The 12470-nt window shown below is 42.8% G+C and overlaps 1 protein-coding gene across 1 annotated transcript; it reads right to left on the bottom strand.

Moving 5' to 3' along the window:
* Positions 1-3642: 3642 nt before the first annotated feature.
* Positions 3643-8153, bottom strand: LOC146520860 (uncharacterized). The gene has a single exon (XM_085157632.1). It carries the CDS (start codon positions 4444-4446, stop codon positions 3643-3645), a length of 804 nt encoding a protein of 267 aa, XP_085013758.1. The 5' UTR covers positions 4447-8153.
* Between the last annotated feature and the right edge of the window lie 4317 nt (positions 8154-12470).

Here is a 12470-nt window from a genome sequence, read left to right as displayed (position 1 = left end):
TTTTTTTATCCCAGAGCACAGCAACCCCTCCAGGTATTCTGCCTCTGACTATAGCTGTGCTGAGATCAGTTGTTGATTCCCCCACTCCCAAAAAACTTGCATTTAGACAGTTAAGTTTTCCCAGGTCCTGTTTGGACAACCATGTCTCCTGCAAGCATAAAATGTCACATTCTGCAAGCAGACTGTCCACTACAATCCGTCGAGCTTTGTCCCCTGCACTCTGTCCCAAACGTAGACCACGACAGTTGTAAGATAATATCCTAATAGACATCTTCATGTTGATACGTTGGTACCAAAAGGCGCAGTTATCTCCCCTGCTGGATCCCCTGAGCTTGGCACCACCGTACCGGTCTTACGAGGTTCATAAAAACGCCGGACCAGAGCCCCTTCAGGCCAGAGTTCAGGATTGTACATTTCACCCACATCATTACATTCAGCAGTAACCTTGAAAGAGCCGAACCTGCTACGTTTACCAGCAATTTTTTGACAGGTCACATCTCTTTTGAGTTTCTCTCTCAAATACAGAGCAAGAGTTTCTGCATCTACATCCAGGGCAAATTTAGTGGCAAACACGCTCAGCAATTTAGTTTTCACAGTTCTGATTGTACTCACAGCTCCAGTGCCAATAATCGATACAGGTCCAGGCCTCTTATTGTGTCCAGTGGTAACAGCATGCATTCCTGAACCCGAATTAACCTTCTCCAGCTTGTGAGGAGGCTTGCCATTTTTCACAACTTTACTCCATTGTGGGGAGCATGTAGAAAGCACTGTCTCAACGGGATCCTCCGTCGTTGCAGTAGTTTCCATATTACGACCTGAGGCTGTCGTCGGAGCCCGATCTTGACCACTTAGCAACATCTCCGGACAAAACGCTGACACTGTGCTTGTCCCAGTCCTTGAAGCAGCCAAAGCTCCGGCTTCCTGCCTTCCGCGCGGGCCGCCTTTACTTCGACTCCCCCACCGCTCCTCTGCGTGTTTCCCCAGGGGAAAGTGGGAAGCGGTCCCCGACCCCTGAGCATTCAGCGTAACAGGCTCAGCCGGTACCTCAGACCGACACTCAAGAGCAGTCACACGGTGGTCGACCTCCACAGCATTGGTCATGACTTGCTCGCAGACATCCGCCTGTAGTTTAACTACATGTTTTAAAGCACCCACCTCAGCACACAGCTGGTCCATTCGCCGTAGTAGACAACACACATCCATGCTGGAGTATGTAACAGGCGGCAAATCATCCAGGTGATGAGATACAAATCTTGGGATATTCTCCCCACACTCATTCAGCACTTTAAGACAGAGTTTAATATTGTTGGCGTCTTTATGCTGTCCTTTATATCCGACGCACCGCTGTGAGGTAGTGGGGCAGAGCTCAAACAAAACTTTCTTGGAGGCTTCAATCCCCTCGGATTCAAATGTGTTCGTGGCCAACAACACAATCTCATCCTGACTTAAAGTTTTGATTTTAAAAAGATTATGGAGATTGTCTTAAAAAACTTAAATAAATAGTAAATTTTCTAACAAAGAAAAAAAAGACAAGAAAAGGAAATCAGTGTAATTGAATAATGAGCTGGGGGGGGGGAGGGGGCAGAGCGTCGTCTTCGACAACTTCCTACCAGACCCGTGGAAGTGGAAGCTTCAGTGAAGAAAGATTCCTGCTCCCAGCCGTTCATTGGCTCGGCATTTTAAATTCCTAAAGGCTCACCTGGCCTGTAAATAAACAGGGCCAATAAAAAAAAAATCCCAAGAATAATACAAAAATTTCAGCCAGTTTAGCTTAATACATTAACTTATTCTTGTGTACACAGTAATTCATAAATAAATAATGTATATTATCAATAAAGATTGATCTCAACAGTTTAACTGCTATGTACAGATAAAGGTTGCATAGCTTTAAAACATTTGCTATCCAGCAAATATCAGTCAAACTCAACACAAAAGGTAACATAACGTAACATAACAATCGTTCAAATTGTTTGGACCGGTGATCCAAATCAACTGGTGTTGGTCAAACAGATGTGTGGTAGACTTACTTTTAAGGAGCTGCTACCGACAAACCAGCAAATAAACACCAAATATTTAATCTGTGACATTTGTGAGGTTTCCTCAAACATACTCTGTCAGTCTTGTTGCTGTTGAACGACAAACTATTTAAAAATGTCGCGGGTTTACCTGGTCATATTCTCATTCACAGGGCGATCGCCAAAACAAAAGCAAACAATTAACACCACGCCGATGCTGTTCACAGGACAGCAAGAGTAACGATCAGGAGCATCTTGTCTTCGTTATCATTCCCCTCGTACGTGTTACTGCGATTTCAGCGTTTTCGCTTCACAACTAAAGTGTGCAGTTTCCTTTGTGTGCACTCAAATGGAGTCAAGTCAATTAGCGCCACCTGTGGTCAAGTGCCATAGCCTACAGCCAGATTAACTTGTGACACACATCTGAGCCACGTTTGAATTCTTGTTTCATGCACAATACATTTGTAACTTTTACTGTTTTCTGTTTTTGTGTCTTGCAAATAAACCTTTAAAGTGACTGAAATGATGTTATGTATTTATTTTTGGCCTATATCTACGGTGGCCCTGAGAGGCCAAACGGACTGCAACTTAAGAAAACACCAGCAATAAGAAAAATGCTGCAAAAGCACAAAAAACACAACTGAAATAGAAAAATCGACAGCGGAAATAGGAAAAAAGAAAACACAAATACAAAAAACGAAAACACAAATAGGAAAAAAAAAATGGAAGTGTTTCTGGGGAGACAATAGTAATTAGTAATAAACAGAGCCAAGTGCCATAGCCTACTACTAGATGAACTTGTGACACACATCTGCAGTAGAGGCTGAGTGGCTGCTCTTACACCTGGAGCATCCAAATCGACCCACAAACACGTTGAAAGATGCAATGCCATCAATGTGGATTGTCAAGACTGAGAGACCTCTTCCCTCTGACCCCTCCCCAAACCCTCAAACCCTCCTACCCACCTCGACATACAAACTCTGTGTGGCTTCACGTGTTCTGTTGATGTTTACATGATCGAAATAACTTGAACACAAACAAACAAAGAGGAAGACCGCACCGGAAGGAAAAAACTACAAGTCCCAGCATCCTCTGTGTTTCGGGAGGAGCATGTAATGCAAAACTTTATCTGCCTGTTAAAAAAAGAAGATCATCTTCTCACAAACCGGTGTTTGATTTTGAAACAGGAAGCCTATCCATTTCTTCATTTAGTCCCAGGTTGAGGTCTCCCCCAAGAACAATTGTGCAATCAAGGTGTTCAGAGAGTGTACTAAAAAAACCGTGGAAGAATGAGGGGTCATCAACATTTGGACCATATATACTTACAATACCTAGCTTTTGGTTAAGTATAGATAGTTTAATGATTAAGAATCTGCCCTCTGGATCTATAACTGTATCGAGTACTGTGAAATTAATATTTTTATGTATTAGAATTGCTACTCCCCTTTGTCTAGAATTATAACAAGCTGAGAACACATTAGGAAACTCAGGTGTTTTAAGTTTATTCAAACCTGTTCAATTCAATTCAATTTCAATTCAATTTTATTTATATAGCGCCAAATCACAACAAATGTCGCCTCAAGGCGCTTCATAGATACAGAGAAAAGCCCAACAATCATATGACCCCCTATGAGCAAGCACAAACCTGTGACAGGCATGTGGGTCTCTTGTCGCGGTAGAGCTGTCCATCCACGTAGAGCCGGTCCACAGCGATGACAGCCCGGGAGCCTTTCTGGATAAAACTACGTCGGACTGGGAAGAGGACAATGCGTCGTTCCAGGATCTCTCTGGGGAACTGGTCGTTCACGCTGAAATTCGTTCCTTTCAGCTCTCTGCTGCGACTCTTCACCTGCTCCTTCTGCTTGAAGTGGCCGAATTTGGCTACAATAGGAGGTGGTCTCCCGCTTCCTGTCTTCGGAGCCCCGATGTGATGCACTCTTTCAAACCCCATGTTTTTCACCGTGTCCTCCGGCAGCTTCAGGTGGGTTTTAATGAAGCTTCTCACGGTCGTTTCCGGGTCCTCTCCGGCAGACTCTGGAATACCAGAAAACACAAGATTATCTCTCATGCTACGGGCTTGTAAATCCATAACGGTCTCTTTTATTTTTTTATTTTCTATGTTTAATTGGGTCACATTTTCGGTTAGAAATTTGACCGAGTCCCGTAGCGTGGCGTTTTCCGCAGCAAGTGTTTCCACCTGCTGCTGGCTGAACTCCAGGGATTCTTTTAGAGATTTAAATTCCCGGTGTAAGATCTCCACCAGGGACAGCCTCGCATCAAAACTGGACAATTGCTTGTCGATTGACTCCAGGATGTCGACGATATCTTTGCCGGCAGGCGATGTTGTGCCCGGGGAGTCTGCCGGGCAATATCTTTTAGATGACGGCGTCTCAGCTTTGGCCGGGGAAGACACGCTCTGGGCCTTCTTCATTACTAAATCTTGGAAGCACCGGTCGATGTAATCTTGGAGAGCGTCTAAACTCTCCTCGTTGTCCTCCAGGGTGTTAGAGATGATAGAACAGATGTTGTTAGTTATATGACGATTGGTTAGTTTATTTGGTAACACTGAAGTTTAAAGAAACTTTGTTAAATTCTACGCTACCATTCGCTTTATTTTCCGCCAAATCTCCGGCGTCTGACGTCACCTACAACATGGGTCGCTTACCTTTTCCCGTCACTTCCGTCCCTTACCTCCACACCTAAGTGACGTGCGAAACGGCTCAAAAGCTGCAACATAAATATGGAGAGTAACACCAGAATTTCAACTAGAAGAGGTTTTATTTTCAACTATGTAACAACTTAGCTAAAATAGCTGGTGCCACTAAGATGAAGACTAGTGTGGCTACCAACATAGCTAACATTAACAGTGCAGTGAATCCTGCTTGTGCCGTGATATTCAGGACTGCAAACCGAGCAGCATCACTGACTTTCAGCTTGTTGTGTTTGTGGATATACGACTGACTTTAATTATCCATAAAATCATCACATTCTCTGTAAGATTAAGGTCGACTATTGAACGGCGTATATTTGAAAGTAAAGGCTCTAAAACCAAGTTAGTACAAACATCACTAATGTCACATAACTCTGCCGACATGTTGCCAACAGTAATGTTTTAATGTTCTTCATTATTAAACATTCGCACATAAATAAGTGACATGATATTCAGAACTTACTTTTTAAATGTTTGCTCTTCGGCCGCTCCGCTTCAGCCCACACCCACCGCCGTGCTATGAAGTCTGGGATATGTTGGGCCACGAAGTCTACACTGACCCATCCTTAAAATTCAGGGAAATGAAGGACGCATTTGAGGGCCGCATTATGAGCAGCCTTTGAATTGGGACAGCCTTCGTCGCGTCGCTGTGACGTAATCGGCCTTAAAATGCAGCCTTTAAGGCTGCAGACCCTCAATTGGGATACAGCCTGTCTCTGTGTGTTGGCCCTGCGACAGACTGGCGACCTGTCCAGGGTGTACTCTGCCTCTTGCCCTATGACAACTGTGACAGGCTCCAGCCAGGATAAGCAGAAGCGAATGGATGGATGGATTTAAGGAATAAAATCTAAAATAAATAAATAAAAATGGTACAGCAAAATATTATGTAAAATATGATCATACTAAAACCCATATCTGAAAATTTATATTTAATTAATTTTGAAAAACATTTTGTCAAAGCAATTCAATAAACACTCCACGATTCAGGCTTTAAAGCATTAACTCATCATAACTCTTGAAACACAAAATATTTGAACTATTCCTGAAAGCTCAAATATTTTGTGTTTCAAGAGTTATGAGGAGTCTCTAGGAAGTGTTGAAATTCTTTCAGTTGAACAAATGGGTATGGTTATGGTAGTTACAGGTGTTTAAAAAACCTTTGCAAGCTCTCATAACACTATGCATAGCTTCTCCAAACCCTTTCATGTCTGCCACATGTGCTCATGTGAAAAGCACAGTTGGGCTCAGTGGTGCTGGACAGTGAGCACAGGGTCCACTATGGAGGACGTGAGGCCCTGAGACCACCCTGATGAAGTCTGTTTCTGGTTGTTTGGTCAGAGACATTCGTGCTGTATGGATCTGGACAAACTCATCCTGCTCCTCCTTACACAAAGGAGCAAATACAGGTCTATATATAGAAATATCTATATATAGACATAAGAGGTGTCTCATTACCAAGGAGTCGCAGAATAAACATCCCATAAAAAAACTCTCTCAAGACTGTCACAACCTTATTCTTACAAAACATTCTGATGGCACTGGTTACAGAAGCATTTTTAAAGTAAGGTTTAGGTTCCACTGAGCACCGACGGAGCCACATTATGGAAGTGAAAAGAACATCAAGGAGCTCCCTCCAAGTTTTCAAGCTGAGGAGTAAAAAGTAATTATCATAAGAGTTGTCCAAGAGCAAGGGACCACTTGTGGAGCGCTACAGAGAGACTAAGAATGAAAGAAAACAATAAGTAATGCAATCAGCTGCCATGGCCTGTATGCATGCTCACCACACAAGCGCATTTAAAGTTTGCTGAACAATTTTTAGACAAGTCTGTGAAATACTGGGAGAGTATAGTCTGGTCAGATGAGACAAAAACGGAACTCTCTGAATGCCACACCATGTTTAAAGTTCAAAAGGAGGAGGTTGGAACATCCTATTGATGGGCATTTTTGCAACATATTGCACTGAAACTGAGCTCCAGAGCTCCCAGCTGACACAGGAGGAGGCTGGGTCGGCTGTGTTGAGTAGAGGCTGGAGTAATAACCTCAGGGGGTCCAGAACAAACTATATTCTCTAAAATTGTCTATGTATTCAGCACGAGCAAAGTTTCAGTCCTGGTCCTAATGTTTCCCTGCTTCGAAGGAGCAGGAAGAAAATTCTTTTAAATCCTCTGAGTTGGAGATAACGGCTCCATTGGCATTTCACAGGAATCTTAAGCAGTGGTCCTTCCACTACTACTGTGAGCATTTATTGGCATTTGTTTTCACAGAGAAAATGATTTACAACTATCAATAACATTTAAAGTTAGACAATAATCAGTAAAGTGTTGCTATGTAAACACATTGCAGTTTAAGCCACAATCAAACATAGTCACCTTTTCTGTTACCCAACTTTTGCTCTTATTTTTCATGTCACTAAGTCACATCTTTTTTTCCCATCTTTGCTGCTTGATTTAACAATAGAAAATGTTCCCAAACATTTCCTCCTCTTTGGGTTCAGTTGTTGCCCAAGGTGCAGTCAGAGATCAAACTGCCAACACTCCCATAAGAAGACAAGCCCCTGAGCCATTTCAACATTGAGCCTTGAATGAACAAACAATCTCGCTAATCTCATCACACCCATTCACATGCCAATGGGTGCATCAGAGAGTAACACAGGGTTAGTATCTTCCACATGGATATTCGGGATCAAGACAGGAGCAGCACCAACCTTCCTAGTAGACCTCTTGAGCTACAGCCAAAAGCCAAAAAGACTTGTTCAGCTAGGCTATGAAGTCAAGCTCAGGGTATGGGCACTATAACACCAGAGCAGGTACTATTGTATCAGCTGATATCCTTCTAGGCATCTATTTGGTGTCTAATATAGAACAGATCAGCTGTTTTAGTTCCTGTGCATTTGTAAAACACCAACAGTCCGTTTGACTTAAGTACCACCTCTTTTGTTCTCCAGCTTTTGGTGTATGGACACAGGCAGTGAGAACACAGAGCCATGCCAGCAAACATAAAGTTACAATTAATGAACAATCTCGACTGTAGTGGTCATTAAACTTCCCTTTAATTTAAACTGATTCCAGAAAAAAGCACCACATTTATGGCCTGCCATGATCTGCCGTTGTACTGGATTCTCACAGCTCTGTGTTCATCGTGAGGACATATTTATGTGAATATGTAAAAAACCAACTCCCCTAGTTTAGTACTGAGCGCTCTGACAAGTCCCAGATGTTTGGATGCTGGAGCACAATGCCTCCGTGAGACTGGGTGTGTAAATCAGATTGTAGGAAACAGAGTAGGACTCATTTCACTCCTATTTTATGGTCTGCTGAGTCCGAGTGCTACTCTGTGTAAGGTTTAAACGTCTTCTTTCAGGAGTTCTCTTAACTGAAAATGCTTAGTTTTTGAGTTTCTGGATTTTATTCAAAATGCTTTTTCTGTCCTGCACAATTTTGTGGGCACTATTTGAAATCATTTACATCAGGGACATTCAGTTCAATTAAGTTTTATTTATATAGCACCAAATCACAACAGTCATCCAAGGCATTTTTGTATTGTAAGATAAAGACCCTACAATAATACACAATAGACATGCTGAGCTGGTTAAAGGTGTCATGGGGCGACAGGAGGAATAGAGGAATAGACAGGACATTCGCCTATTGCAGCGCTTGCATGGAGAGACAGATCCTTCGTGCTGACAAACACACCTACAGTGTCATGTATCGCTGTGCGGCAGGCAGGAGTTGGACCCAAAATGCAGACACTCAGGCACGAGGTTTAAACACAAAGAACTCAGCTTTATTTGCTGGCGGGAGAAAGGCGTACAAAGTAAACTAAACTGGAAACTCAAACTAAACTCAAACTAAACTCACAAGGGAGACACAGGGAGATCCACACAGCAAGAGGGACGACGCGACACTGACTCAGAGAAACACAGGGTTTAAATACACTGGGAAGTAACGAGGGGAATGAGACACAGAAGGAGAGCACAGCTGGGGGAAATCAGAACTGACGAGACAGGGAGCAAAGTAGGATACACTCACATGAGACACAGACCTTCAAAGTAAAACAGGAAGACGCAAACTAGACTAGGGGAGACAGAGCAACTAAGAAACACAGACAATACCAACAACAAAGAGACACAGAGGGGAGCTACTAAATACTCAGAGAACTAAACAGAATACAAGAAAACCAAACAAAGACACTACACTAAAGAATAAGCTGGGACAACAAAGTGAACTAAGAACATAATACAAAAATCACAGAGGCACAAGAACTCAAAACACTGGGTCACTGACCCAGGACCGTGACAGTACCCCCCCCCCCTCAAGGGCTGGCCCCAGACAGCCCAACAGGAAAAACAAAAGACAACCCAACCAGGGCGGGCGGCGGGGGCCCAGGACGGAGGGCCAGGAACAGAAAACAAAAAGCAGTGCACAGGAAACACTGGAGCCCAAGAAAGGCCAGTTCAGGGGGCCGGCCGTGAAGACGGCAACAACAGAAAAACAGTTCGGGGGACCGACCCGAAGGTCGCCGGCACAAGAATTCACAAGTCACAAGTCAGGCAGAGGTAAGCGGAAGTGACAGTCAAGGTAAGCGACTAATGTTGTAACTGACGTCAGACGCCGGAGATTTTGGCGGAAAATTAAAGCAAATGGTAGTTTAGATTTGAACAAATTTCTTTAAGCTTCAGTATTACCAAATACACTTATCAATTGTCTCATAACTAACAATATTTGTCTAAATTATCTCCAACACCCTGGAGAACAACGGGGAGAGTTTAGAGGCTCTCCAAGATTATATTGATCAGTGCTTTCAGGATCTCGTGATGAAGAAGGCCCAGAGTGCAGCTTCCCCGGCCAAATCTGAGACGCCGTCGTCGAAAAGACAACGCCCGGCAGATTCCCCCGGCACAACATCGCCAGCTGGCAAAGATATTGCCGACATACTGGAGTCAATCGACAAGCGATTGTCCAGTTTCGACGCAAGGCTGTCCCTGGTGGAGATTCTTCACCGGGAATTTAAATGCTTGCGAGAATCCCTGGAGTTCAGCCAGCAGCAAGTGGAAACGCTCGCTGCTGAAAATGCCACGCTAAGGGAGTCGGTGAAATCTCTCACAGAAAATGTTACCCAGCTCAATAGAGAAAATAAAAAAATAAAAGAAACGGTTATTGATCTACAAGCTCGTAGCATGCGTGATAATCTAGTATTTTCTGGTATTCCAGAAGCCGCTGGAGAGGACGCGGAGACCACGGTAAAAAGCTTCATCAAAACCCACCTGAAGCTGCCGGAGGACACGGTGAAGAACATCGTCTTCAATAGGGTGCATTGCCTCGGCCCCATTCGGGCTACGGCCGGGAGACCACGTCCTATCGTGGCCAAATTCGGCCACTTCAAACAAAAGCAACATGTGAAAAGCCGCGGCAGGGAATTAAAAGGAACGGACTTCAGCGTGAACGATCAGTTCCCCAAAGAGATCCTGGAACGACGCAGGGTCCTCTTCCCAATTCGACGCGGCTTCATCCAGAAAGGCTCCCGCGCTGTCATCGCTGTGGACCGGCTGTACGTGGACGGACAGCTCCACCGCGACCCCAACATCACTCCGTGGCTGTATTAACTTCAGACCAGATAAGAATCCGCTACACCCTTTCCCTATCCACTCACACTAACTTGGATTAACATTTGTTTAACTTACAAATCGCATCTTAAGTGTGATTTCATAGCAGTATTAACACCGTCACTCTCCGTCAGTGATTTAATTGGAATGTTTACGTTTTCTTTTCTCTCTTCTCGTTTTTTTTTTTTTTTTTTTTTCCCTCTCTTTTCCCCCTCTTGTTTTTATGCTGCTCACCCTCGTCCTTGGTTTCTTTCTTTTTTTCTTTCACTGCTTCGATCACCTGCTTCCACACTCATCCACAAACAACATCATTTATTTCGACACTTACTCACTGCACGATCACGCACAGTCATGCGCTCAACGGCAGCACATTTACATCAGTCAGACAGCGCACACAGACCTACAGGATACACACACTTAAGCCAAGCATACTCATATTAGTAAATATGCAAACACATAGTCAGACTCGGGGAGCATCTCGCCACACATTTTTTCTCTCTCTCCCTCTCCTTATTTATGAACAAGTGATATATTCTCTCCACCTGTCTAAGCGATACACACAGAGTACACCCCTAGTTATGCACAGACATCTATGGGTGCACTAAGATTCGTTACATGGAATGTAAATGGAGCTGGCTCCAGAGAAAAGAGGTTAAAAATATTTAACCAACTCAAAAAACTACAGGCAGATGTTGTCCTTTTACAAGAGACCCACAGACCTCTTACAGGTTCGAATGAACTTAAAACACCTGAGTTTCCTAATGTGTTCTCAGCCTGTTATAATTCTAGACAAAGGGGAGTAGCAATTTTAATCCATAAAAAAATTAATTTCACAGTACTCGATACAGTTATAGATCCAGAGGGCAGATTCTTAATCATTAAACTATCTATACTTGATAAAAAGCTATGTATTGTAAGTGTATATGGTCCAAATGTTGATGATCCCTCATTCTTTCACGGTTTTTTCAGTGCACTCTCTGAACACTTAGATGGCACACTTGTGCTTGGAGGCGACCTCAACCTTGGACTGAATGAAGAAATGGATAGGCTCAATACAGCAGGAACTCAGCGTAATTGGCAGTCCACAAATATAATCAAACAGTATATGAGCGACTTTGGTCTTTGCGATGCATGGCGCTCCCTTCACCCCACCAGTAAGGAATATACTTTTTTTTCACATGTTTATCACTCCTACTCTCGTCTAGATTATTTTTTGGTCAGCAGCTCACTGCTGAGTGACGTTTCAGACACTGAGATTCACCCTATAGTTGTCAGCGATCATGCTCCTGTATCTTTAACACTAATGCACAAGAATAATACTATGCCAAGTAAAAACTGGAGATTTAATACATCACTGCTTAAAGATGAAGACTTTATTAAATATTTTAAAAAAGAGTGGACTTCATATTTAGACTTTAATGACACTCCCGGAACATCAGCTTCTGTTTTATGGGAAGCAGGGAAAGCTGTGATGAGAGGTAAAATAATTTCTTTCTCATCACATAAAAAGAAAAAAGAAAACAAAAATATTCAGGAATTAGAAAAAAACATCAAATCACTAGAAGAAGCCTACGCGTCCCACCAAGATCAGGAAACATTGAACAAAATACGCAAAACAAAACTAGAATTAAATGAGATAATTGATAGAAAAACAAAATTCTTAGTACAAAGACTACGCTTACAAAATTATGAACATAGTAATAAATCCGGTCAATTTCTAGCAAACCAGTTAAAAATAAATAAAGAAAAAACAACTATATGTGCTGTTCAAGATTCATCTGGGAACACAATATATGAACCGAAACAAATAAACAACATTTTCAGGGATTTCTATAAAACGTTGTATTCACCACAAATAAACCCATCTAAAAATGAAATTGATCAATTTTTAGACAACATAACTCTCCCAAAATTATTAGACTCTCAAGCAATGGCACTGGATTCGCCACTGACATCAGGTGAACTCCAGGAAGCCCTGATAAATATGTCCAATAATAAGGCTCCAGGTCCAGACGGCTTTCCTGCAGAATTCTACAAAGAATTCTGGACGATTCTGGCACCAGTTTTTTACAGAACGTTGTTAGAAATCAAAGAAAAGGGCAGACTTCCATCAAATATGAATTCTGCAAACATTAATCTCCTG

The sequence above is a fragment of the Neolamprologus multifasciatus genome, chromosome 4 (genome assembly GCF_963576455.1).
Source record: "Neolamprologus multifasciatus chromosome 4, fNeoMul1.2, whole genome shotgun sequence".
In the NCBI taxonomy this organism is placed as follows: Eukaryota; Metazoa; Chordata; class Actinopteri; order Cichliformes; family Cichlidae; genus Neolamprologus; species Neolamprologus multifasciatus.
The sequence above is the reverse complement of the archived record's forward strand: the minus strand, read 5'-3'. Positions and strand labels throughout refer to the sequence as shown.